Source organism: Rhamphochromis longiceps, linkage group LG12 (assembly GCF_057381845.1).
Source record: "Rhamphochromis longiceps isolate RC_006_pf linkage group LG12, R_longiceps_female_GT1.1, whole genome shotgun sequence".
Classification (NCBI taxonomy): domain Eukaryota; kingdom Metazoa; phylum Chordata; class Actinopteri; order Cichliformes; family Cichlidae; genus Rhamphochromis; species Rhamphochromis longiceps.
This window is the reverse complement of record NC_140568.1, coordinates 39,067,197-39,094,944: the sequence shown is the minus strand read 5'-3', so window position 1 is coordinate 39,094,944 and position 27,748 is coordinate 39,067,197. Positions and strand designations below refer to the sequence as shown.

The window sequence follows — 27,748 nt, the reverse complement described above, 5'->3', positions numbered from 1 at the left end:
TTTCCATACTTGATAAAGTGTGTGCATACGCGTGTGTCTGCCTTTGTATTCAGGATGGCCCCAGAAGTGATCCTAGCCATGGACGAGGGCCAGTATGAAGGAAAAGTGGACATCTGGTCACTGGGGATCACTTGTATTGAACTGGGTGAGCAAACACCTACCCAGTGGTCAAATAATACATTTATTGGCTCAGACTGAAATTCAGCAGACTTAAGCTGATTAAAAGTTATTTGTTTGTACTACTTATTTTTTAGACTTCAGCTTCTCCCTCATTCAAGGAGAAGCTGATGCGAAAATGTGCACACTGTATATGTTATTCTCACATCCTTTCTCATTTTAGCGGAACGTAAACCACCCTTGTTCAACATGAATGCCATGAGTGCCTTATATCACATTGCCCAGAACGACTCTCCCACACTGCAGTCCAATGAGTGGTAAGTTTTAGCACCTTGATGTTACAAAATTACCATACACCCAAAAAAATCCAGTATAACCACTGATATAATGCATCCAGTCAACCGTGAACATTAAAGTCCATTCTAGTCAGGGTTCAGCCAGAGTAAGACATCCCTGTGTTAATCTGCATGACCTGTGATCCCTGCCACAGGCCATGTGCAAGGGCACACTCTAAGTCTCTTATGTAATTACCTGGGAAACAGCTACCAAAGAAACACACTGCAGCTACCCACACCATTTCTACTGAGCTTTGAGGCAGCATCTAAACAAAACAGCACGATTATTCTCCTGCTATTCCAAGTAATTTAACTCACACTTTAAGCTTGCCATACTAACATACAAATATATTCCTCCATGCACGTATGAGGTGTTCTAAATATGGGAAAACAGCTTGCTTTATGCATTATTTTATGCAGCTTTCAGCCTCACAGCTCATGACTGCGGAAGCTAATAGATTCTCTAGGGAATGTCCTTCCAGACATCAAAAAACATTTAGCAATTTAATTTAGGCCAGCAGGTTTTAAACAGCTCTTTGCTGTCTCTTTGCATCACCATTGTCAGACAAGACCAGCGGAGCTGCTATATATTGTCATGAAATGTTTATGTCATCTAAAAAACTGAGAAACAGCATTTAAAACTGATATGCTTTTTTGTAAAGTCAAGAAAAAAGCTTAAATTAATTACTGTTTAACAACAAATCTCATCATAAAAGGTATACTTTTTTTTTTTATCTGGAGGACTATAAGAAGTGAAATCATTTATTCAATATACAGTTGGCTTAGTTAGTAGAATAATCCAAGCACTCTACATAAGCCACCATAGCTTAGCTTTTTATGTTTTTTATTCTCAGTTAATGAATAAATGCTATATAAGCTATATAATATTTTTATATCTTTATATTTATTGTATGAACAATGGGCTCAGTATTAGCTAGCACAATCTTGGTAGTAAAGGAATAATTTGGGAACAGAAGAAAAGCGGATACATATTCAGCAGCATGTATGGACCGAGAACTAGGTGATCTCAATTAGCAAAAAATGCAAGACACTTGCAGGAATTTAGCAAAGGAACAAATATGCTACTGCTCCTCTGAGTTGCTGTAACCACAGCATGTGTGGTATGATTGTCCTTAGGGAAACGGCACTCATCAAATATTAACCCTGTGCTTGATGTTCTCCCTGTAATTTACTCCTGTGTACTTCTGCCATGCTGTGACTGCCATGGTATGCATGCGATGTCCTAGGTATGCAGTGTCGTGCAGGAGTTCCTTGTAATATGTTGTAAAAATTTGTCTCTGTCACACAGCTCCTCAGGAGTAGCTGAATGCAACCGTTTACCTGCCTCATACTGTAGAACATGTGCATCAGTTCCACACAAGCGTTCATTAAATAACAACCTTTCTTTTAAAACCTTTAAGTAGGCACGAGTATTGTGAGCAGGTCATGAGAAACGTGAGGCAAGGCAGTTCTTTAAAGTTAAAACTTGCTGCCTATGACATCTGTTGTAAAATTAGTGTTGATTTCTAGTATCGTGCTTTAGGTGAGCGATTGTGTGGGACAGCACAGGGTTGTGGTATTTTTGGAGGAGCTCCAGGGGCCCGAGGCATTAGCAACATCCAGATGAGACAAGTAGAGACATTGGCTTCATACACAAACACAAGGCCAGACTGTGAACACATTCGCATGACCTACAAGACTAAGCATGGATCTATGCTAGCAACTGAGAGAGAAGTAGAGGTTGAGGGAGATCTCAGTCGTATACCCTCAGTGTGTATTTTAATAAACGTAAAGAGCATTCCAGTCTATTTTATCTTAACAACTCATAACAGCAAACAAAACATATGGTGGTATATCTACCGTGCTAGATTACCATGATTAGATATTTAGACCACAGCTCCACTGGCCTATATTTTTATTGCTCCACATATTTACATAATCCATATATAATTCCCATTCGGGGCTACACTAAGAGATTATGCAAGATTGTTCTACTTAAGTCACTGATATATTAAACACCAAAGAGCTGTGGATTGCTCCTCCTTGTACATTAGTCATTAATTGCCAAAAAGGACAGATGGCATGGCTTTTTAGCTTGTCACTGTCATTTCTACTTAAAATTTTTCTAATTTTAAAAATATTAGTCCAAGAAGGACTATGACTGACTTCTTTCTCATTGTCCTCTTTACCTAGGTCTGACCTCTTTCGCAGCTTTGTTGACTATTGCCTGCTGAAAATTCCTCAGGACAGACCCTCGTCGGGGGAGCTGCTACGAGTGAGTGGGTTTCCTCAGTAATCTTTCTAGCTGTGACCTCACTTCCTGTCTCAGTCAGTCATGAGGATGAGTCACTCCCATCCACCCACGGCTCCCTAATACGCAAGCATATATACACTGTCTTCTTCAAGCACAGGAATCAAGCATCCTACTGAGATTTTTTTTTATTTTATTCCCCCCGTTGCCTCACAGCCAAGGGATAAGACACAGGAAGACAATTGAGCTCCATTTTATATGGTGTAATAAAATGAGTAGAAGGACAAAGAAAATAAATTTGTGTTGGACATAAATAATTGCATTTGAGTACTGATGTTGTGGAACCGCAACGGTTGTTTTACCTTAAAACTCATATATAATATAACTCATCTAACCCCTTAAAACGCAAAATGTTACTGTTGTCAAACACAGATAAAATAATCTCGTAAAACTTAACGCTTAAACCTGCAAGTTGTTTTTTTTTTTTTTTAAAGCCATCCTGCCAGTGACAGCCCATATGTATCTCCAAAACCACAATGAGCATACACGCTGATAATCCATGCATGTCCATTGTGTTTCCCTGTGATTGAGGAGATGATCTTTTTGTTTGTGTGACCAACAGGTAATCCTATTGGTGCACTAAGAGTTTTAAGTTCTTGGTGATCACGCTCAGTGGCGTTGAAGCCCAAGCAGGACTTTTCACACCTGTCTCACTTTATGGAGGAAGGTGTGAGGTTAGGAAGTGGTTAACTAAAGGGATCTGGACTGTTGTCTGGATAGGATGGGGCTTTTGACTGGAATGCACTCTTCCAAGCACCCCTGACCCAAATCCTTACTGAAAAAACCATTAAAGAGGGATAAGTACCAAACAGACTTTGGATCAGTGTCCAAGGGCCTGCTTTATAGTGAAGGGCTTGGGGGTTGGGGTGTTAGTTTATGATTAATACCCCACTTTCTCTTCTGAGACACACACAAATTTACTCTTCGTTTTAGTGCAAGCACACACACATAGACACACACACACAGGCACATGCCCCTCCAAGCGCTTTAAAGGGAAAATCAGGTCACTAATCTGTGGGCCTTGAGCTACTAGTGTACTGGCTTCAGGTTAAATTCACTCTCTGTCCTTTAAAACCTCATTCAGAATAATGGTAATTACGAAAAATAAAAGAGTAACCATTCAGTGGCCTCAACCCCCCGTAAGTACATTTCGTTTAAACGAACATATTCACTTGAATAGTTGAAACTAACTCTGAGTTTCTCAGCTGTATAAATTTACTTACTAACTACAGATATTTACAGCACAACAGCAACTTCCCAGAGCATGAAAGGAAGTGTTCAAATTTAATTTTGTGTTTGACTAATCATCTAAAACTAATAGCATAATTGAGTTGCCCTATTTTACAAGAAAAATCAGTTCAGTGGATGGAATCATCTAAATGTTTGCTTTTTTGAATTCATGATTTCAATAACCGATTTATGAATGAGTGTTTTGTGATTGTTTTCAATGCAATATGTAGCTTAGACTAAGCAGGAAATGATAAGGTTTGCAAAGATGATGTGTTGCGAGTAGCTGGTTAGACTACTTAGTCTACTAATTCTCACTTTGCCCAACTTGCAAAATTCCACTAACCTCAACCTGTTTTATCTTTTGTATGTGAAACAACATACAATATGATGTGTTCATGAAGTGTTTAATATTTTCAGAATTCCCTTTGTTTCCTGTTATTATGCTAAAATTTAACTAAATGACTAATTGCTTCATCCATATACTTTCCTGCAAATATGAGATTTTTACTAGTGCGCTCATCTAATTATTTTCAAGAAAGCCAAAAAATTATAATCTCCCCAAAAATGTTGAACTATTATTTGAATACATCCAACATATTAGCCTTTTCCTTTAGTGGCTATTATTGCTATCAGTGTAGTAGATGTGGACTGGTCTAAAGTAGTAACGGTAGCCTGAAAAGTTAGTACTGGTAATAGTATGTGTCAAAAACAAATTTATCCTAAAAGAACAGGCTAAAACTGAGTATGGATGAGTACTTCTGGTAGAAGGCAATAGTGATGCCACAATACATATACCAGACAAGACTCCAGGTGCTGTAGATTTGCTGTCACTTCTTCTTTACACTAACCTCATAATGAGGAGGAATCCTTGAGATAACTTCACTGGATGATGGGATGGGGGTGGCCAACCACCCACATTCTGCTGTAGGTCAATCAGAAAATGGGACAAATCACTTTCATCTCTATTTTCAGTGTGTGATGTCATTCCTCTGTGTCCTGACTAACCCATTACACCGGCATCTGTCACATGGAGAGGAAGGTGTGCAGAGAGTGATGGCTAAAAATACACCTAAATATATGTATTTTTTTTTCATGCAGAATATAATATTTTAGTCACGTACCTTTAGGTTGAATACATTTTAGCCTTTTATGCAGCCAATATTTTATGAATGACACTGACTAAGAGGAGGTGTGAACATGTTTGTGTGTTGTAGTGGGAGGAAGTGCTGGGCAGAAATATCTGTTCTGTTTTTATTTGTTTTGCTTTTTTATTCTTTTTTTTGACACCCCTAAATTGTTTGTAAAAAATAAAACAAAAACAAACAAATGAAAAAAACACAAATTAAAAATAGCCATCCACTATCACTCGACCCCCACCTTCTCTCCCACCTCCCACCAATCCCACTCTGACCCGTTGGTTATTCATTGTGCATTTATGTAATTATTCAATGTCCCAACCTCCACCAAATTGCACCTACATTAGATTACAGAGGTTCATCTCACTTGCAAAGGACAGACTCAGCAATGATAATCACCTAAATGATCTCCATAGAAGTGTGAAACCATTATATCATTCACTGATCATATTTTTAAAAGGAAGTCTGACCTTTCACATATTTTTTTTTTTTTCTTCTGGAAGGATTTTTCTTTCTTTTAGTAAATAACAAGGTCCAATTTGCTTTGCTATGCCCTGATAGAAGAAACTCTTAAGTATGTTTGTTTTTCCTCCACAGAGGTTAATGTGTGTAGCTCATTCTTTAAAAAAAAAAAAAAAAAAAAAGCACAAAAGCAAAGGATACAGATTAAATAACTAAAATCTCTCAATTATCAATGCTTAGTGGGATTTTTGTTATATGACCTGATTTAATTAAAGTTCTCATTAACTTGGTGCAAGGCCAAATGCATTTCAAACAGTATTTATTGAAATGAGAAGGATTAGGAGTATTTATAAAAATCGATTATATGGACCTTCTCAGAGACTGTAGTAGAGCGTATTGAGTGCTGGGACCAGAATGGGTTGAACAACCTACAGGCGCCCTCTAGTGATTGCCAGAGTTGTTGTGCTCATTGAAATAAAATTTTAGACATGTTTAAATGACTTCCAAATATTTACGAACAACTTAAAAGATCTGTAAATGGTGCCAATGTTTAAGATAATGCAAAAGAAAGTAGTTAATATATAAAATTTTCATCTTCATTCCGGTTCAGCTTATTTTATTTCCCTTTTAAATGTTTACTGCCAATATTGTAAGTAGTCTGAGGCAATACTTTCTGAATTTCTATTGAAAAACTGGGAAGAAAACATCCATAATGTTCAGTTTAAATTAAACTGTATGACATGAAGACAGCAATTGAAATGCAAATAAAAAAGATAACCCTAATAGAAAGATTAGCTTTAGTTTCTAAACCAAGTATTTTCCTCCTTGTATTGTAATAAAGTCTGACTAAAACCTTGAACGAAGTAACTGACTGTCTGTCTTTTTCTCTTCAGCATGATTTTGTACGTCGGGAACGCTCGCCACGCATTCTCATTGACCTCATCCAGAGGACCAAGGATGCAGTGCGTGAGCTCGACAATCTGCAGTACCGCAAGATGAAAAAGATCCTATACCAGGAGAAACACAACGGGCCCTTGGGAGAGAGCCAGGAGGAGGAGGAGGTGGGAGGAAGAAAAAAAAAAAAGGGAGAAGGGAGGTTAATGGGGAAACAGTTTATGCATCAAACTTAAATATTAAACAGACAAATTAATGTTAAAAGAAAAAACTCTGCAGAGTGCATGATCACAGGGAGTGGCACCAAAAACAGTTCTTCAATTCTTAACAATAGTTAATATGAAGATGAAAAATTGCATATATGTAGCCACAGTCTTTAAGTAGCAGAGTTGCACTAAAATGAGGTTTGGATTCAGTTAATCTGCAGAGTATTTTCGCAAAGTAATTGAAATAATTATTATATTTAAAATTTCCATCACCACTACATAAAATAAGTGCTTGTACTTGACACCAATGACAGAGTTTAAGCTCATTATTTCACACAGTTCTCTATCTGTAGGCCAACAGATGATTTCAGACAAAAGGTTGAGGGACAGCATAGTTTATCTGCATCCTCAGGATGACACTTAAGTCTCAGAGATGGTGACTCCACACTAGTCAGTACTGCTTCAGCACTTTGAAATCACAACAAATGGGAGTCTTTCTCATGCAGTCTTGGTAGCCTGAGATGAAATGTCCTTTAGCTGACCTGGCCTGAAGTAAAGTGAACAGTTATGGACAGCTCGTAGCGACAGTAATGTCATCCTACACCATGTGACACAATTCACAGCAGCCACCAGACCTTGGTGCAACAAGACACTGCTGAAAGCCTTACCCTGAAAAACCTGCTGTACCAATCCTTGTTTTATGTGGAAAGACTGAGTAAATATCCTGTCCTGTTGCCTTAGACCTAAGTGAATTGGCTTTTGCTTCTAAAAGCTACACAGTTTCATCCCGTATCTGTCTTGTACACCTTCAAGTTGACTTGTAATCTGAAGACCGCCCATTAACATAAGCTCAGATGCTACTGAATGACTCAGACACACACATCTTAACAATTAGAGGTTAATAGGCAATTTAGCATGACTTTGACTCTAATGCAATCTATAGGGCATCAGTGATCCCCCCCCCCCGCCGTTTGTATTGAGGCAACTCCATTTAATGGTACAGTTTGAAGAAAGCCTGGGTATAATTGGGCGAAGGTCACGGGTGACTTTTGTATATTTCAGTAGCATGTTCCTTGAGTGTTTGTGTACATTTGTGTTTCTGAACACGTGTATATGTTGTGCGCACTTGCAGGACAGCGAGGCAGCCAGCTGTAAGATGAACAGCCTGGGCAGCAACCACTCTATTCCCAGCACCTCGGTTAGCACGGGTAGCCAGAGCAGCAGCGTGAACAGCATGCAGGAGGTGTTGGATGACAGCTGCTCTGATATGACCATGATGCATCCCCAAGACTACAGCAGCACCCTGGACTCCTCCCCACACACCAAGAAGGTAAAAATTAAGGGTGAAGACGGGATGGTGATTAAGGCTGAAAGTTTGAAACCACTATTGGGAGTTCTTATTGTTCCCAAAGCCTTTTAACTGAGCATCAGCCATCATACTCAAACAGTGTTAATCTCATTTTTTTTTTAAACTAAATACAATTTAAAATATTAATTAATTAAAAAATATATAAAACTGGAGACAGTTTTGTGACAGCCGGAGACTATGAAATAATTAAAGAATAATTTCAACAACTACTAGCAACAACCGTCCAAACAACCACTGAAATACTGAGTTCATCTAAGATCAGCTACTGCAGTGACAACCAGAGGGTGTGAAGGATACTCGATTCATATATAACCAAGTGGGAAATATGTAGGTGGCACGGTGGTTAGCACTGTTGCCGCACAGCAAGAAGGTCCTGAGTTCAATTCCACCATCAGGCCGGGATCTTTCTGTGTGGAGTTTGCATGTTCTCCCCGTGTTTTGCGTGGGTTCTCTCCGGGTACTCCGGCTTCCTCCCACCATCCAAAGACATGCAGCTTGTGGGGATAGGTTAATTGGATAATCCAAATTGCCACTAGGTGTGAATGTGCGAGTGAATGTGAGTGTGAATGGTTGTCTGTCCTTGTGTGTTAGCCCTGCGACAGACTGGCGACCTGTCCAGGGTGTACCCTGCCTCTCGCCCTATGACAGCTGGGATAGGCTCCAGCGCCCCCCGCGACCCTGAAAAGGATAAGCGGAAGCGGATGGATGGATGGATGGATGGAAATATGTAGTGCAAGTTGGTGCCGTGTACAAACAGACCCTGAAATGTGCCATACAACCAGTTGTCGACTACAAAGTGTTCATCACTTTAAATCTAGATGGAGAGTGTTACAACTTGACAGCCATCTTGGAATTGATTAGGGGTTATCTTGAGGCCCCTATTTAAATGAATGGAAAGAGAGCCATGGCTTTCATTTCAGTGGTCACCGAGACATAAAAAAGAAAATCTATAGCATCACCATCAATTTAATTAAAAAAAAAAAAAAGTTAAAACTTTTGGAAACTTGCCATCATTTTAGCTTATTTTAGCTAAAGTTTTCTTTAATCTACAAGTTACTTCAGCTGTGTATGCACATATGTCACAACATTACAGCTCCATTAATTGCTCAATCCAGAGTGCTGACATAAACATCATCCTAGTGCACTCTTCCAATGGGAGGAACAAACAAATATGAACTCAGCAAGCCAAGTTTATAAATTACACATAGCCACACCTTTGCTTTGGGTATTGATTAGAGAGCTATTCCTGCCACCACACCGCTTTAACTTGATGAGTATGTTTTTTATTTCATGGATTTTGGGGGCAAGGGTAACAAAACTGCAACATTTAGTTTTAGAGACATGTCTCTTCCTTCTACAATATCTCTTGCGTAAGTCATTGATACCTGTACAGTACTTCAGAGTTATCGTTTTACTGCTACAAAATAAAGAAGATTATAAAGTCTGAGAAATCCAAGTCACAACAAAGGTCAAATCAGATTTGTAGTCTGTTTTCTGAGATGCCCCACTGAAAGAGAGACAAAAAAGTCAAGCCAAGTGGAATTAAGCACAAGGACAACTTTGTACCTAACATTTTTCCTGTCTTTTGAAATGGTATTAGTAAACAGTCTTAAACACTTTTCCCAGAGTTCAGTGCATGGAAGAAGAAACAAAGACTGTTACTGGTTGACTCACTTCTTTTCTGGGTTGATAACTGTCTCACTTAACAAATGAAAAGGAAACATGGCTCTGTGCAAACATCCTTTGGTGTCTCGCACCGTTCAAGAGTATGCATAAACCCCTCCCCCCAAAACCATGGAAACCATTGACAGTCCTCACTGTTTGCAGATTGCTTCAAGTTCATCACTGACACCGTTCACACTTTGAGAACAAAGGCCGTGTATACATGTGAACTAGCAGCAGAGCAAATTCCCCTTGCACATGTGGCATCCTGTGTACACACACACACACACACACACACACACACACACACACACACACACACACACACACACACACACACACACAGAGGGCTGTCACTTCTGTCATTCTCTTTCTTCATTTGCTCTTTGTATTTTGACAGAGCTTGAATAAGGTTGTCACTTTATGAACAGACAACCAGTGTGCTGTTTCAAGTTCAGGGGCTGTGATGAGAACAATTAAAAATGACACACATTGTTTTCTGATGGCGGTGAATTTCCCTCCACGCATAAAAGCACTCGTTGGTCCCTGGGCCTCCCTGCATGTTTGTCAGTCAGATTTTATTGGGGGTGCTGGGTGTTGATGTTTCATCATGACATGCAAGCTTACAGTTGACACAGTTTTATCAAATGATGAAGAATCTTTGTGAAGTGTAGAAGTTGTATGGGTTAAATCAGTGGGGAGTATTTCTTTTGTAAGTCACAGAATTATGGTGACGAATTTCAATACTGGCACAGTTTTAATAAGTTAAAAAAAAAAAAGTTGAGTGCCCTGCAGTGCAACATAGTTTACACTATCATTTTTTTTTAACTTTGATCACTTGGTTGTTATTTATTCTGTTTTCTTTTAGTATTTACCAGTCCTAAATTTCTCTCCTTTGTTTTCAAACAGGACCATCAATACAACTGGGACGACGGGATCCACAGGGACCATCGGCCAGAGCCGACGCCAGCTTCCTTTGATAAGAGCAGCCAGGCTCAAAACTACAAAAACCAGGGCCGCTTTGCCACCATTAAGTCTGCCTCACTGGTAAGAACCTAAAACTTTCTTCTTTCTATTGGTGTTTTCTTTTCAAGGTCCTAAAGCATGTTTTCTGCATGCTGTAAATGTTTCAGTGTCATTAATTTGTTCTACTTATTTGACTTAAAAGTTGCGCTGTTTGGAAGGCCAAACAAATTTTTAAAAAATTACTTCTTGAAGAAGCTCAAATCTCTGTTTCATGTTCACACCACAGCTCTATGAGGGCATTAAAGGGCATTTTTTTGTTTGTCTTTGTTAAAAAGCTTACTGTGAATGTGGTGCGTGAATGACCCCAGTCTCAGTGGGTAATGTTATTGTATGTCTCCATGTTTAGATGTTTTTGAAATATTTATTTCCCATCTTTTGGTCTTCACTTTGTTTGGATCGTTGTCTACTATATTATTTCTCTGCTGTTTTTTCCATTCATTCACCCCACTCCTTTTGTTTTCTCCTCTTGTACTACGCCTCGCATTACCACTCCCATCCTCCCACCCTCTCCTTTATTTCTTCCTGGCCTCCATTTGATAATACATCATTCTCAGATCTGACTCAATATTCTGAGTTGAAGGGGGTGGAATACTCTCTCTCTCCCTCTCTCTCTCTTTTTCTCTCTCTTGCGCTTTCTTTCTTTCTATGACTCTCTTTCTCTCTCCCTCCCTGTCTGTTGTCATGGAAACCGGCTCTAGTAACTAGAAAGTAGTTGTGTGTGTGTGTGTGTGTGTGTGTGTGTGTGTGTGTGTGTGTGTGTGTTTACCCAACCATGACCCACTGGTTTTAATTGTGAGTTCCCCTCTGCTGCCAGGTCTTAAACCAGAAATCTTGTCACATACAAGAGAATGTAAGCAAAGAAGTGTGTGTGTGTTTGTGTTTGTGTGCACAAGAAACTGTGTGTCCTCATATTGTCCTTGAAGAGAGCACGAACCAGTGACCGTCCGATGCTGTGTGTGTTTTCTGTTGACCGCAACCGTAGTTCCCCGGCACTGAAGGTTACATGATTTTGTTTTTGATTTTTTTTTTCTATGTCATATGTTTATGGGCTCTGTTGATTTGCAGATGATTAACAGATGATAATGATACATGGTATATGTAAGACTGCAGTTGGGAACTGTAGTTTGAAAACCCTCACGCATAACTGTGAACTGATGTAGTCTTCCGACTGCTGCTGACCATGGATCGCAGTATGTGGGTGACGTTTCAGCCTAGGAAAAATGCATCATCAACTGTTTAGGTCTGCTGTTTTTACCTTTTTAAAACCAAAGAGTTGCTTGGGAAGAGTTATTGTCACTTTCACAGCATTGGAAAGTAGTTTCTTGCAAAACCGTAGGTCAATCTATTCTTGTTGAGGTTTTTTGTTTTGTTTTTTTAGTACACACATTATGCAGAAAATTAGGAGCAAGTAATATTTTGATTTGTAACTAATGTGATTTCTGAATTTAGGAAACCCCTACAGTACTGCATTAGAAGGAAATATAACAATGTGATTTACAAACTGATCATGCCTTGCTTAATATCATTTAATCACATATAATTTAAAAAAATAAATAAATAAAAAAACACTTTTTAAAGTCCTCCCTTTATGGCACTTAGGGAAAGAAATTGATGTATACATAAACAACCTCACATGTTCTCCCACTGACATGAAAGATTACAGTGGCAATAAGCCTGCTGTTTTTTTACCTCCTCACAAGATGATGAGATGCCTTTTTCATCAGAAAACAGGGATTGTGGAGTTTATAGATATTTGTTCTTAGCCACAAAAGATGGAAAATTGTATCCTGGATCATTTTCTCACTTAAATTTACCATAAAACGGAAAAAAAGTATTCCTTCCTCACCTTAACTCTTTGTTAATTGTTTTTCTACCATTTATCCTTTAAAGAAACACTTCTAATCATACTTGAAAATACTTTTGATCTAATGCATATTGCGGTGGATTAAACTTGTAGATAATGGCAGCTGAGATTACACATTGTTTAACTGAAAAAAGGCAGCCTCTCTGTAGTGTAACAGTGCCGATCCTGCCCACCGGCACTGGAAGAGATTACATCATCTTTTTCTTCCAAGCACAGACATCCTCACATTGGCCTCGACTCACTGAGACTGGAAGCAGGTAGACAAAGAGGGAGAGGTAGGACAGTATGGGGGGGTCCAGATGGCAAGGGGTAATTGATAGCCAGATAGGAAGATGGAGAGCAACACAAGCGAGAAAACATAAACAATTAAGAATGGTTTAAATAGGGGGGAATTATTAGCTAAAATCAAAATAATTAGAAACTATTATTTTATAAAGAAAAGTCATGGTGATTTGAGGGAAAAGGCAAGGGATTAAAGATTTAGTGAACTGAAAGAGAAAGTAAAGGCATCATAGAGGACACTGGCAGATATTGGGGAGATAAGAAGGGCAGAGAAAAGGATAGGAAAACAAAGGTGAGACTTAAGAGCAGTGCTGATTGAAATCTTAACTGACAAAAAAACCCAAAGAACATCACATTTACTGGTGAAATGAAGTGTGGAGTCTGAATAAATGTAGCAGTGGGGAAACAAGAGAAGAAAGGGGTAAAACCAAAGACATGAGAGGTATTGTGGAAAAGGCATGAAAAGAAGGTGAAGGAGAGCAGGATGTAAAATTATCCAGGGATGCGTGGAAAAGGAAAAATGATGAGGGGACAGGAAAACTGGAAAGACATGGATGCAAAGTGAGAAGGTGAACGAATGTGAGACAGTGAGTGAGAGCGAGGGCAGGGGTTATTATAGGTTAGATGAAGCCACTGACTGACGTGTAAGCTGGTGTGAGAGACAACATTGTTGTAAAATATTTCACTTCATCTATTCTTTAGCTGCTGGTTGCAGTTTGTAACCTGACAGCATAAACGCTGATGGGAAATTAAAGTGTAGTGTAAGGCATATCAAAATGTGCTCCTCCCCCATCAGTTTTCTTGCAACTTGCAGAATTAAGGTTGTACTTGTTAACTTTCATGTTATGCAGTTATATATATTAAGATGTTTGTTCTTTACAGGTCAGTGTCAGAATTGAATAAGCTAGATGGACATCTTTTGCATTTGAGTCCTATTTTTTGTGATCAGACTTGAGAAGGGAGATCTCCTCACATTTGGCAGGAAAAAGGCATGCTATACAAAGGTCTGAGGCCTTTTGCTTCCTCCTGTAAACCAGATGTCTTTGCTACATGCTACTATACATCTGCAGTAACATTCAAACTACAACCATGCTTTTTCTATGTGGTACCTACCAGGGTTGAAATGTGTTTTCCTTAATGTAATAAGGAAGCGATAAAGAAGAATCATGGAGGTTTGACAAGGGGATAGTCTTCTTCTGTTGCCTACCAGGAGCATTAATATTTACTTGGATTTCGGCGTTTTGAGGCTCTTGATATCGATGCAGGTCTGGCTCTTGCCCTCGATGTTGTGTTATCATAAAGTCACAATTGTGATATTGCATATTCACTGACGCTAAATGCCTTGCAAACACAGAGATCAAACTAAGTGGACTGTTGTAGTTATAATTTATTGCAAACAAAAATGCATCAGTCACCACCAGCAATAATTCTATTTAAGTAGGCTTGCACGTTCACACAAGTTAAACTCTGTGAAGACGGATCATCTTGAACTGCAAAATAAGCAAAAATTAAAGTTTGGGCGCTTAATTCTCACTCACTCTAACATTCACCTTTAGCCTGCATGCCTTCCCTCCCTCCTCTCCCTGAATATGATCTCCTTTCCAGTCCCAAAGCCTTGAGTGAAAGAAGCCGTCACATGACTTGACTTGGCCCTTTGTGGCTGTATGCATGGTGGCAGCGAAGCAAGTGACTAGGATTGGGAGGTTCTATTACAGTAGAGGTATTGATTCAGAGCAGATTAAGGAGAAGGGGAGCTCAGCCTCCACATATTTCCACCCCATTTCCCCCCACCCTGTTTTTTTTTTTTTTTTTTTTTTTTCTCCATGTAGATGCTCTTATTTTACTGCTGATTATTTCTATTTTTCCTGTTTAACTCTCTCCCAGCGACTCTCCATCTGCTGTTTCTCCTTTGCAATCACCCTCCCTCCCCTCATCTCTCGGCCTGCTCCTCTCTAACACCCCCCTCCAACTTCTCTCAGTCTTTCTCAATGAGGTATTCATGTGACCCACCTGCTGTCCGCCGCTTAGCGTTAGCCTGACTAAAGAGCCGCTCTGTGCTCTTGTTGGCCCGTGGTGTCCAACTGCCTCATTCACAGTTCACACGTCTGCCTTGGCCGCTGCGTGCCCAGGGCGCGAACCAAGGAGAGGGAGGGGGCTCAACGTCCAGTAAAGTGTGTCGGGGGGGGGGGGGGGGGTCTCAGGGTGGCATCGGAGCTCAGGCAGGGTTCTGTCGGGCATAGGATGCTGCACAAGGTTCCTGGATGCTGGTGCACTTGGCTAAAGTTGCCATCATGTTTGGCCTGAGGAGTTCAGGTGGAAGTTATGAGAAGATGCGGAGCGAGTACTACCTAGATGTGGAGAACCCTTTTTGTCCTCAGGTTGGTGGGTCAGGTCAAGGTTTGGGTTAAAAGCAAGAATAAGTGAAAGTGTTAAGAAATACCAGTAAGGTCATTGCCTCAGGTTAAATTTAGTCATACAGTAGATGTTTATTGTCTTTACAGCATTTTTGTTTTCTTTCCCACGCTCTGACTTGAATACATTTGAGGAACTTTGAAGTCGGCTATTCTGTGCAGTGTCTGCGAATCTGAGATTGTCAGATGAAAGAGCTTTTGTTCAGCTGAAGTGGTGGATTTCAAATTATTTGCTTCTTGATGTCATTATTTTCATATCACATGTTGAACATTCTTTCTTGTACATGTAAAACTAGCAAGTAATGTAGTCTGATTACAACAGGTGAACGGTTTTGTTTTGTAACGTTTTTGTTTGAGGTTCTTCTCGTAAATGAACCGAGATACTTTGATCATATCGAATTAATCAGTTAGGCATTACTGTTTGGGGTTTTTCTTTTTGTTTTTTTTTGTTTTTTTTTTGTGAAGTAATTTGATTTGCATCTTCTAACTTTTCTCTCACCACAGGTGACCAAACAGATTCATGAGCATGAGCAGGAAAGTGAGCTGCGAGAACAGATGTCCGGCTACAAGCGCATGCGGCGGCAGCACCAGAAGCAGCTGATCGCCCTGGAGAACAAGCTAAAGGCCGAGATGGACGAGCATCGGCTCAAGCTGCAGAAAGAGGTGGAGACGCAGGCCAACAACGCCTACATTGAACTGGAGAAGCTGGCAAAACGGCATGCTGTGCATTCTGAGAAAGAGGTGGGACTTTTGATGGGGTTACAGGACATTATGAATAAGTGCAGTAACTGTTAGGTTATTTCACAAATGATCGCACTGACTTACATGTACAATGCAACAGTTGGCTGGTGGACCTGGTCAGCTTTGAAAAAATGGGAATAATATTGAAGCTGTGACATTTCTAATGCTGCTGAAGAAAAACACGTCAAAAAGTTCTATTCTTTTCTAAAGTGTTGCTATTTTAAAGCCGTTCAGTGTTGCAATGAGTAATGAGGACGTTTTTGTTAGAACTTAACCCACTGCTGCCACCCAATGATACATGTGATGAAACACAGGGGCAGAACTGGGTCACAGAGTGTCACGCTCTGAAAAACACATTGTATATCTTTGTGATTAGCACCCAGCGTGCGTGCTGCAACAGTCAAGGAGATAGTTTATCTGTTTATGTAGACGAGTCTGTACATCTAAACGGTGTCATGAATAGGTGACATGTGGCTGTCACAAACCAACATGTTACTAGATATTTACATAGAATTCTATAACTATAACTGCAATGTCTCTTTTCTTTAAAAAAAAAAAAAAAGGTTGTTTCATCATCTAGAAGAACAAATGTTATGGCAATTTTATCTGAATTAGAATTGAAGTGCAGACTAGAATTTTTAACTGGTCATATTATAATTAAGCAGGACATTGTTTGTGTTAGAATTTTAATCAACCAACTTATTGTCTTCAAATATACTTTTGTTAATATATGTTAATATACTTTAATGTTCTTATATAGGTTTGTGCATGAATGTATTTGTCCACAGTTTGGTGGCGTGTTGTCTGTTGCTGGTCAGGGGCATCTAACCATGCTCTTGTCCTTGTCTATTCTGCCCAGATGAAGACGGCGCTAGCAGACGAGAAGAAGTTCCAGCAGCAGATCGTGGCCCAGCAGAAGAAGGAGCTAACCACGTTTCTGGATAATCAGAAAAAGCAGTACAAACTCTGCAAGGAGAAGATTAAGGAGGTATGCTGGGCTCGTTGGTTTCCTCTTTTCTTCTCAGGCGCGCTCCTTCGCACGCCTTCTCATGGGTGACACGTGACCTTCTGCGCTCTGTGCTGAAGAATCAGGCTCCCACACACAAACATACACTTCCACTTCAGCATGGTCTTTTGGAAGTTGTGTTGAGTCACTCAGCCTACCAACTGTGTACCTACACATGTATGTACACACAAACAAGAAAAGTCAGAAATCCATACGCTCACCGGAGCACTTGTGAACCACCACAACCTTGTAAAAGAATCCAGAGAATACTCTTGTGGGCTGGCAGTGTGATACACTGTGTTTTCAGTTACATGATAAGTGACCAAAATTAGGTCAGCACAGTTAGGAGAAAGCATCGCTGGCAGAGAGAGATATTTCCCACCAACTGAGGGCTATAACGGAATTAGACACCACAGAGAGCAGGGATCAGGCTCATGTGTTAAGTGCATTAGCGCGAGTTGTAGATTGCGCATGAAAGAGAAAGAAAATTCCTTTATTTAGAAGAAAAAGATTTTCTTTTTCTTCCTTTGGCTTTAAAAGTAAACTGTTGTTCAAAATAAAAGGTCACCTTGAGTTGACCAAATGGTCTTACTAAAAATATTTGATGAAGTTGATTTGAATAGAGGTTCTATTTTATTCCCCAGCAAAAAATGGCTTACAAATAGCTTGTTTAGGCAACATTTGTTTTTCACATATCCATTAACATCCCAAACTACACAGTTCACCACTGACTGCTTACAATGAAGGCTTTACTAGTAATACTTTTATCTTCTGTCTTGTGTATGTTAACACAATCTCCTTTCTCTATTCCCCCTTCTACTTGGAATTTCCACCTCTCATCAGGAGATGAACGAGGACCACAGCACACCCAAGAAGGAGAAACAGGAGCGTCTGTCCAAGCACAAGGAGAACATGCAACATTCCCAGGCCGAGGAGGAGGCCCATCTGCTGTCCCAGCAGAGGGTCTTTTACGACAGGAACTGCCGCGCCTTCAAGCGCAAAGTCATGATCAAGAGGCACGATTTGGAACAGGAACAGATCAGAGAGGTGTGGAGGACATACAAGTTTCTAAAACTCGTGTGCAAGTTGTAAATCTATAAATGTTTTGCTTTTGGATAACTTTACTACTGTAAACTTCTGACTGAATTGATCAAACCATATATGCCCACATCGCGAGTTTGAATACTAAACCCTTGTTTAGTGTTTATGATCTTGGTGTACAAAAGTCCCACAAATGTTTTCACAGCAGACAGTAGTGTGTTATTTAGATCTGTCAGGTGTTTTATATTAACTGTAAGCAGGATTAATCCACAACAAAACAAGCCAACAATGCCATAATCTGAAAAGCTGTTGAGTGAGTTTAAGGAAATCCAAAAACTTTCTGTGGGAAAATGCTCCAAAATCAATGTGATTAAACTAGAAGCAAGAGGGGGGGAAAGTAAATATGTGATGTTTATTGATTTTTTTTCTTCCTTTTTCCTCTCAGCTGTTACTAGTTGCAATCAATGCTGTAAGCACAAAACAGTAAAATTGATTTCTGCAAGGGAATATGTTGATGTAAAATTGATGCTCATCAATAGTACTTGCTGAGATTCATCCTTTTATTCCCTTGCTGTAACCTCCATGTCTCCTTGTGGCCCGCCTAGGAGCTGAACAAGAAGAAGACCCAGAAAGAGATGGAGCATGCCATGCTGATCCGCCACGATGAGTCCACGCAGGAACTGGAGCAGAGGCAGCTGAAGACCCTGCAGAAGCTGCGTATGGACCTCATCCGCCTGCAGCACCAGACGGAGCTGGAGAACCAGATTGAGTACAACAACAGACGTGAGCGTGAACTTCATCGCAAGCATGTGTTGGAGCTCCGGCAGCAACCCAAGAATCTCAAAGTGAGTCAGCGCAGAGACCAGTCGATCTAATATCTTAAATTTTGTTTGATGGATTGATATATAAGTGCTTGAAATATTTCAAATCCCTTTTTCCCATCATCCTTAAAAGGAAAAAAATCCCTTGCCTTTGGGATCCACTTCTAAGATTGTGCAAGTGATGAGCAACATCTAGTTTTTGATAAAACTGTGATGCAATATGAATGTAACAAATTAATTAATTTCGGGGAAATGGTGTAAGAATATCCAAAATATGTCACCTATGAATTTCATTTTAATTTGCCTTTAAGGTATCAAAGCCTCGAACTGTGCCTTTTGATTGGGACATTAGACCTCTAACCTTTCAAAAATGTGCTCTATTTAACTCTTGATTTCATTCTCACTGTCACCGTTTTTCTGGCCCATCCTTCAGGTTTTGGAGCTGCAGATCAAGAAGCAGTTTCAGGACACATGTAAGGTGCAGACCAAACAGTACAAAGCCCTACGCCACCACCAGATGGAAGTTACGCCTAAGGCCGAGCACAAGACTGTTCTCAAGGCCCTGAAGGATGAGCAGACACGCAAGCTGGCCATTCTGGCTGAGCAGTATGAGCAGAGCATCAACGAAATGATGGCTTCACAGGCGGTGAGCAGAGAGACGTTCATTTCATATTTCATCATATTTGCTAAACAAGAATTTCTCTTTACTAAAGTGCAGGTGGTCACGTTAAATGAATGAAGTATATGAAGCCTTTCTTTCCACCTGTTGCTTATGTTCTTGTATTTTTCTCCTGTTTGTTTGTCTCGTGTTTTGTCTTTCTCCGTCGTATCACACCCTTTTTTTTTTTTCTTTTTTTTTTTTTTTTTTTTTTACTCCTTTACTATCTCCCTTCATGTCTTACTCCAACCTTCCCTCCTCCCGCCCCTTTCCACTGGCTTTCCTTGCCCTGTCTGTCCCCATTGCCCTTCTACTATCTTCCATCCCTCCGTCACCACCTCCCCGCCTTATTTCATCTCTGTGTCTTCTTTCCCCGCTCTCTCTCTACTCTCTCCTTGTGTGTTCCTTGTCCGTGTAACCCCCGCCCCCAACTTCTCTCTCTCTGTGTCTTTGTACCTCTCTCTCCCGTGTTGCCGCCCATGGTCGGCTGTGTCAGCTGCGTCTGGATGAGGCCCAGGAAGCGGAGTGCCAGGCCCTGAGGCAGCAGCTGCAGCAGGAGATGGAGCTGCTCAATGCCTACCAGAGCAAGATCAAGATGCAGACCGAGGCGCAGCATGAGCGTGAGCAGCAGAAGCTGGAGCAGAAGGTGTCGCTGCGCCGAGCACACCTGGAACAAAAGGTGTTGTGAAATAAACACTTTATTTTAAATGAGAGCTATACATTTGGGGTTTTTCAAGCCTTCATAGAGCATGCTTTATAATCCTGTTCATTCATAATTGGTCAGTTTAGTAACCATAAATGAAACGCACAAGGAGAACATCTTTTGTACTGTCTTTAAAACAGAGAATGAATTCTTCAAACACTTCAAGACAAACTCTAATAAATAAAACACCATCACTGACATGGCAATAGGGATGTGCTATTTCCCCTCACATTTAGAACAAATTAGCTTTTGGCCTCAGTCTATTGATCAACTTAAAGTATCCCCACTGCTTCAACAAATAGAGAATATTTGCATCAATTTAATTAAATCTGTGACTTTCATCATCAAAGAAAATACAATTTACCTAATGTGCTTTTTCAGTACAGAGCTGGAACATAAGCAAGACTAGAACAAACGAAAAGTTGTATTACTGACAGCCTGTAAGACAACAACTGCTCCAGTGCAACATAAGGCTTCAGAAAGAAAGAATTAAAAATACAGTTGGGTTAATGCAGAGTAAAAGTATGATGTTGCAAGTTAGTTGGAGCCCGCCATAGTTCAAATGTTTTGCACTGTATTAAGTGCCTTTTAAATTGGGGGAAAAAAAGTTTTTGCTCTTATCGCTATTTCTCCTGTAAAATCTTATAAAGACCTAAATAGTGATGATTGTCCAGACATCATCTAACTTTTCCATAGACGTTATATAAAAGATTCCAGGTCTGAAAATTGAAGCCAGTGCAGAAGCGCTTTAATTCGTTATTCTTTCTCATTGCCAATAGGGGGCAACTACTCATACTGGCAAAAATAGTATCTCAATCAATAGTTTTAAATGTTCTTTAATAAAATATAAGGTTCTTTTTTCTAATTATGATCCAAGTTGGTATTAGCAGTTTTTCTAATGCATCACACCTAGTTTCAAACATGAGAAAGCAACAAAAAATCTCAGTTTCAGACTTCAAAGACCTGACTTTGCAAATCAAGAAACTCTGTGTCCATTTTTTATATACAGCCTAGTCTGATATGCAGCGTAGCATGCCGTCTTTTATTAGAAGGAACAAAACATGAAAAAATAAGATATAAAGCAAACAGAAGTCAGTTTCTTTGACTGATACTGCATTGCTTTTAAGTTTTGAATAAATTTTTTCTACATCCTTCTTTGACGTCACTCCTATTAATCCATGAAGGAAGGAGACTTTTTAAAGCTTCGTCTAGAGGCGATAATCTGCTGAAAAGCAACTAGTTCACCTGAAGCTTAAGCAAACAGATTGGGGTATTCATTTGCATCCACATCAGCAAGCAGCATGGGCATTAAAGGTGACCCCGACAGACATACACAAGTTCACACGGACACACAGATTTCCCTCACCATAGGTGGTGATGACAGTGGCATGGCTTCCTGCGGGGCGCGGACAACCATTTCTTTCCCACACACTCGTAATGATGGTGAAATCTCTAGACAACAGTATTGAGCCCTTATTACAGCATCATCCTCTATTTTTAACAGCTAACAGTTTATGTGGTGTAGCTTATTATTAAGCTTGTTCATGATAGGTTGCTGTATGCGTTCAGTCTAAAGTGCCTAAAACGTGTGCAACCTGCTCTCACCTGTGATATCAGCAGCTGTCATGGGGCTTTATCACCTTTGTTATAATTTTCCAAACATTTGATAGTTGTACCAGTCTTTGTCCCGTAATGTGATGCAAGACACTCCTGATAGACATCTGCTGTCTTTAACGTGAGCCTTTATACAACCTGTATGGTATAGCAATGACATGTAATAAGATGAGAGTATGCCTCCTTCAAAAGTGGCCTACGTCATCGATACAGTCTAGTAGACAGCACTCCGACAACAAAGAAAGGGACCTTCGAAATGCCGCCTGCCATCCAGTGTAGCCGGTGCAGGCTGTGGTGGTCTGTTGCCATCTCCTGGCAGCATCCAGATCTGCACTTCGAGACGGATGATGTCATGGTTTTAGAAGCACTATTGTCCTCCGGTTCGGTTCATGGTCAGAGTCTGGAGTTTTCTGTGCATGCTCAGTAGTTGGCAAGATTGCCGTATTGCGCCACACACTGCTTTGTCCTCACCTGTGGACGTGTGTGCTGAGTTGTGTTTGTGGTGAGTACAACTTGACAGACTTGCACCTTTGAGGTAATGAAAGCAGTTCATGAAGTGTGCCTGCAGTTATACTCATTGTAATGTTGTGAGGATATTTAAAAAAAAAAATGCCCAGCATGAACAGCTCTGCAGTTGTCATTCTCACTTAAGACACATTTGATCAAGGAAGCAAAGTACCTCATGCTCACTGTCTAGACTTAAAAAAAAGAATCTTGGGTATGCATATTAAAAATATCAACTAAAAACAAAAAGGTCTGCCCCAGTGATCGAGTAGTGAACAATCTAACAATAAAAAATAACCCAAGAATAATGTTGAAAAATATTGTTGCAAATCTCTGCTTTTCTTGCATAAATTAACTGGTTTCACCAGTTACTCAGAGGTCCTGCATTACATCACCAGAAAACTATTCTCAGCTCTGCGAACAGGCATTATTGATGTCATTAATGCTTCCACGCCATTTCTGCTTTTACAAGTCGAGCTATGACAAAACTCAAATACACTATACTTAAAGAAAAACTGATTTTTTTAATGAATAACTAAGGTGCATAGGTCACGTTTTATAGTGTCACCCAGTTTAGGTTTTTCCTTGCCTGAAAATAATCACTGGAGTATGTTTATTATATTTATATTTTAATTGTATATATTGGTAAATTAAGCACTCAAAGAGATTTTTACTACAAGCATTACCCCCTCAGTCACACACATCCATGCAATGTGTCATATATCGCTTCAACTCTCACACTGATGGATGCATCGGGCACCTGATACGCTGTTTGGAGTATCAGTCGAGCATTTTGCCCAAGGACACTTGCTGATATGTGGGTTGGATTGAACCCATCAACCTTCTGATTAGTAGTTGACCCTATCTACCTCCTCAGCCACGGCCATCCCACATTGCCCTCTATTATTTTCTAAAGCACTGAACATTCAAAGTTGTATTTGTTTTTGTTTTTTGTTGTTTTTTTTTTAAGTGCAGTGTTGAAGATGCTTTATATCTGTTTCAGGCTTACAAAAAAGTTTTTAATATTTAAACTGGAGGGAAAATCAAAACCTAATGATCATCAAGAACAGACAAATGTATCTTAGAAATGAGTAAACTACATTTAACTTTGAATATTTCTTGTTCCCATGTCACCTGCAGATTGAAGAGGAGCTGGTTTCCCTTCAGAAGGAGCGAACCGACCGCATCAAACACCTGCTGGAACGCCAGGAGCGGGAGATCGACACTTTTGACATGGAAAGCATGCGTCTGGGCTTCAACAACCTGGGCACCTTGGACTTTCCCAAGGACGACTACAGATGAGGGGCCGTTGTTTCTGCCGCCGCCATCTTCATGTAGTCCCCCTGGGGCAACCGTCTGCCTCAGAACACCCCACCTCTCCTTTGACCTGACCTGACAGTGCAGGTGTTCACAGCTGCTGATGCCCTTCCTCAAACACACTTTAAAAAATGAAAAGAGAAAAAAAAGAAAGAAAGAAACTGCTTCGAGATCAGCTCTGGTGTGTTCTCTGGGCCAGTCAGTCAGGGTCGATGGCAGGTTTGAGTGTCCCCCCACCCTTCCCTGACAAACCAACCTATACTCCCTCCCCCTCCTTGCCTCTGTGGTGTCACAAGATGACAAAAAAATATGCTGGATAACTTCCTGTGGTTGTCATGTTTTTGTAAGAATAACATAGTCACAGTGTTTCTTGTTTCTTGTGCAATGATGACACTTTTGGTGTGACTAAAAGTGGAAATTGAGAAAAAGGAGGGAGACAAAATTGAAGGTCGTAGGATGAGCAAAAATCGCTTCAAAACCATGCTTTTTCAGAGGCGATAAATATATTTGTTACTTTGTTTTTTGGTCTCGAGCAGCGCAAAAAAAAATCTCTCAAAGCGAAAAATCAAACCGATCCTTCCGCAGCTGTTCGTCTGGGCTGCTTCTTTGGTATTTATTCACGCAGACATTTTTAGGACCAATTTAAATAATTTGATACTTTGACGAAAAACTCACAATGTGCATACAGGTACACTTATAGTATATGTGATTCCTTCATGTGATTACTGCAGGGTGGGTGAATCATGGTACTCAACATGTGTATTGTACTGATTTCTCTGCACTGGCAGCCAATGTGAAATATAATACACGTGAGATGTGAACTCCCAGCTAGCACAAAGGGCTTCATGGGGAGGGCAGGGGGACTTGTACTTTGTGTATAGAAGGATTTATGGAGAGCTTTTACTTATTTTCGTATTGTATTTTAACTGTCACTTAAATCAGAAAAATAATTTTTAAAAGCGCTTTCCCCCCCCCTCCCCCTCTCTTCAGATAGTATTCCAAATCCAGGTATCTATCAATGGATTTTTCAGTTCATTTTCCCCCCCACTTCTTGCTTTACACAACTCTAGAGCTGTGTAGTTTCTTATAAACCAGACCAGTATGATGCTTTATTATTGCATGCACTTTAATTTTTTTTTCCAGGTTAAAATAAAGGCATGAATCTGTCAGAGCTTTTAATTATATTTGTAAATAAAGTGCTCATCACACAAACTGAAAAGGTGTTTTACATGTCTAAGGTATGGTCTGGGAATTTACTGTGAAAAAGCATGGAAAAAAGATTAGATGTGGAAAAAACTCAGTTTAATCATATTGTTTAATTTTGCAACCACCTGGACGTTTGGCGTTTTACCTGAGGAGTGCACTGAAGATTTGAACTCAAATCTCAGGCCTTAAAAAACCAAGTTGGGCTGAATTAAACCAACCATGTCTACAACTTTAATATTCTACCTTAAGCTTCATCTGCATGGTCCAGCGGGAACTACTACTGTAGTTGTTTACATGGACAAAGGTCACTAAAAGCCTGGTGATCTTTTTTTGTTTTTGTTTTTTTTTTCAAAATTCATGGTAATCACTTTCTCCTCGCTGTAAATAAATTACTAAATCTAGTTAAACTCTCAAAATGAAACTTTTATAGAACACTTTAGGTCTCAAAGGAAAATTCCTAAAATGATTTATTGCATTTACATTTAAAAAAATGTTCGAACAGAAATGCATCCTTTACCCAAGCCTTACATTCCTGGCACAAACCAAATTATTAGTAGAGGCATTTTGTGGGCATGGTCAAAATATTTTATTTCAGCTTAGAAATATCAACATTGTATTTTCAAAATCTAAAGGTCTTTATTTTTTTTGGTTAGAAGTAGGAATGATTTTATCAATTCATTCCTTTTCTTGGTGGCGCCCTCTGCTGCCCCTTCAGCTAAAAAAAAAAAAAAAATGGCTCCTTAAATCAGCTGTAAAGATTTGAGAGCTTCCTCTGAAATTTGTCCTGGTAGTTTTGGCATAATCTTGCTGACTGACAGACAGCAAGGTGTTCTAGATCTCACAGAAAACATTTCTCCAAGGAACACAACCATTTTTTGTCCATCAGATTTATTGCAGCTGAGTACAGGTCAGGTTTATGCCAAGGAGTTTTTTTTTTTTTTTTTCACAGCATGAGTAGGCAACAGTGGGAAAATAATGGTTTTTAATAATGCTGCTGGGGTGATTCTGTTGAGTCCTTTTTGGGGGTTTTTATTTTCCAGACAGCTGCTCGTACAGTTTAGGGACATAGTCATCCCACTCAGCCTGGTAGCAAGTTCCTGCCACTGGTGCTCCCAGGCTGTATTTCTCCCTGAAGCTCTGGATCTTGAATTTGCCGCGGTTGTCTCCGCAGCGGTTGGTGAGGTCAGGCTCGCTGCAGGACAGGGTGCCTGACTGCTCATACACCAGCCACACATACCTATGGAGACCTGAGTTGGACAAGCACACAGGATTTTAAACGTTGAATTACACACTAAGAAAGAAAAAATTAGTTTATTTTAAACTCCAAAGAGCGTGAGCAGCAGATACCATGAAAAGAAAATTGCATGTCTAAACCTTTTCCCCACATTTCACACAAGAGAACATTAACTTTGTGCCCTCTCCTGCCTGGCAGCTTTTACCAGTAAGAATTGTGATCTGTATGCAAAATTGTGCCAAACACATTTTGCTTATACAAGACGAGCTCTACAAATTACCTATAGACTCCACTTGTTCATGTGTTCCGTTTACTTATTTATTAATTTCCATTTGTGTCATTTCTGTTATCACAGTGCATGTGCATCAGGGCATCATTGGTGTTTTGAAATCTAATTTCACACATGCACCACAGCTATGAGCCTTCTGCTAAAATTTAAGAGCGAGTCAGATTGAATATTAATGGACGTTTTTGTGGCAGTTGCCACCTGGGAAACTTTGATTCTCCCAGCACTGTCCAAAGGTTCATTAGAGTAAAACTTCATTCATTCTTACCTGTGCCATTAGGAGGACCAGAGCCCACATAGTCAGACTTGACGCAGCCAGAGGACACATCGTTTCCTTTCATGTTGACTACCAGAAAGTGGTGCCACTCCCTTTAGTGAAAGAAAAGATAATCAGTTTGATATTGAAAATCTGAACTGTACAGAAACTGTTCGAGCTGTCATTACCCTCGTGCAAAAAAAAAATGTAGCTATGAAACTGTGTTTTTGAACATGATCAAGAGTCAAATGTAAGCGGCACAAATGAAAAGCCTAGGCCCACTTCAGTGGCCTCCCAGTAGGTCCTGTCTGTGCTCCATTAACATGCTCCTTTCACCTGAATTTGGGGTTCTTCCTGCTGGGAGCGTCAGGGTCGGTCAAGGCCAAAGTGTACAGTTTACTGGAGTCACATCCTTCCCATTCGATGCAAGTGGGTCGATTCTGCACCTGCAGCAACACGCGGACAAAAGTGCGTCAACTTTCACTTTTATGCCGGAGTTTGAGGCCGTTTGGGGGCGCTAAAAGCCATCGACTAAGGGCATACTACCAGGGAGCATTATGTAACCCAATTAATTTGTGGTAGACGGTTACAATACTTACTAATCTTACCAATCCCACGTAATCATTTATAATGCAGTGTTAGTTTAGAGAAATGCAGTACAGTACTTTAAACAGCATTTAAACGCATCACCAAGAAGCGACGCTAGTAGCTACACTTGCTAACAGACAGTGGTTAGCTGACAAACCTGTGTTGGAGTAAGCACTTTTCCCAGCTCATCTATTTCCACAGATCCGTATTTTACAGTCAGGGGCTTTGCAGGCTTTTCCTCGACCTCCTGCAGGGCAAGAGACCCGGTCCACTGGCTCAAATCTACAGGCATTTTGAGGCGTTTGCTTTGCAGACGATTCAAACTGAAACGCTACTTGCAGATGTACGAGAACTGCCAACGGTGCTGCATTCATGGACCAGCAGAAGATGTGCGACATGGAACGACTCCGCGTGTTTAAGAGTTAGAATTAAAAAAAAAAAAAAACACTTAAACAGTTCAAAAAGAAA

The 27,748-nt window shown here is 40.1% G+C and overlaps 2 protein-coding genes across 6 annotated transcripts in view; one reads left to right on the top strand and one right to left on the bottom strand.

Annotated features, from left to right (window-relative positions):
- The window catches only part of taok3a (TAO kinase 3a), a 61,850-nt gene extending 37,889 nt beyond the window's left edge, over nucleotides 1-23,961 (top strand). For all 5 annotated transcript variants that reach the window (XM_085426272.1, XM_085426269.1, XM_085426271.1 and 2 more), the window contains 13 exons: nucleotides 54-145; nucleotides 341-434; nucleotides 2,646-2,727; nucleotides 6,485-6,652; nucleotides 7,824-8,021; nucleotides 10,632-10,769; nucleotides 15,810-16,046; nucleotides 16,906-17,034; nucleotides 17,896-18,099; nucleotides 18,699-18,938; nucleotides 19,348-19,560; nucleotides 20,069-20,251; nucleotides 23,534-23,961. In XM_085426272.1, the coding sequence (XP_085282398.1) occupies nucleotides 54-145; nucleotides 341-434; nucleotides 2,646-2,727; nucleotides 6,485-6,652; nucleotides 7,824-8,021; nucleotides 10,632-10,769; nucleotides 15,810-16,046; nucleotides 16,906-17,034; nucleotides 17,896-18,099; nucleotides 18,699-18,938; nucleotides 19,348-19,560; nucleotides 20,069-20,251; nucleotides 23,534-23,695 (2,140 nt within the window). In that variant the 3' untranslated portion in view covers nucleotides 23,696-23,961. The remainder of the gene's footprint in view (nucleotides 1-53; nucleotides 146-340; nucleotides 435-2,645; nucleotides 2,728-6,484; nucleotides 6,653-7,823; nucleotides 8,022-10,631; nucleotides 10,770-15,809; nucleotides 16,047-16,905; nucleotides 17,035-17,895; nucleotides 18,100-18,698; nucleotides 18,939-19,347; nucleotides 19,561-20,068; nucleotides 20,252-23,533) is intronic.
- A 1,492-nt stretch (nucleotides 23,962-25,453) lies between these two features.
- On the bottom strand, nucleotides 25,454-27,657 carry pebp1 (phosphatidylethanolamine binding protein 1). Its single transcript, XM_085426280.1, has 4 exons — nucleotides 27,438-27,657; nucleotides 27,029-27,138; nucleotides 26,705-26,805; nucleotides 25,454-26,163 (listed from the first exon to the last, which is right to left on the bottom strand). The coding sequence occupies exons 1-4, from the start codon at nucleotides 27,570-27,572 to the stop codon at nucleotides 25,946-25,948; spliced, it is 564 nt and encodes a 187-aa protein (XP_085282406.1). The 5' UTR covers nucleotides 27,573-27,657; the 3' UTR covers nucleotides 25,454-25,945.
- Between the last annotated feature and the right edge of the window lie 91 nt (nucleotides 27,658-27,748).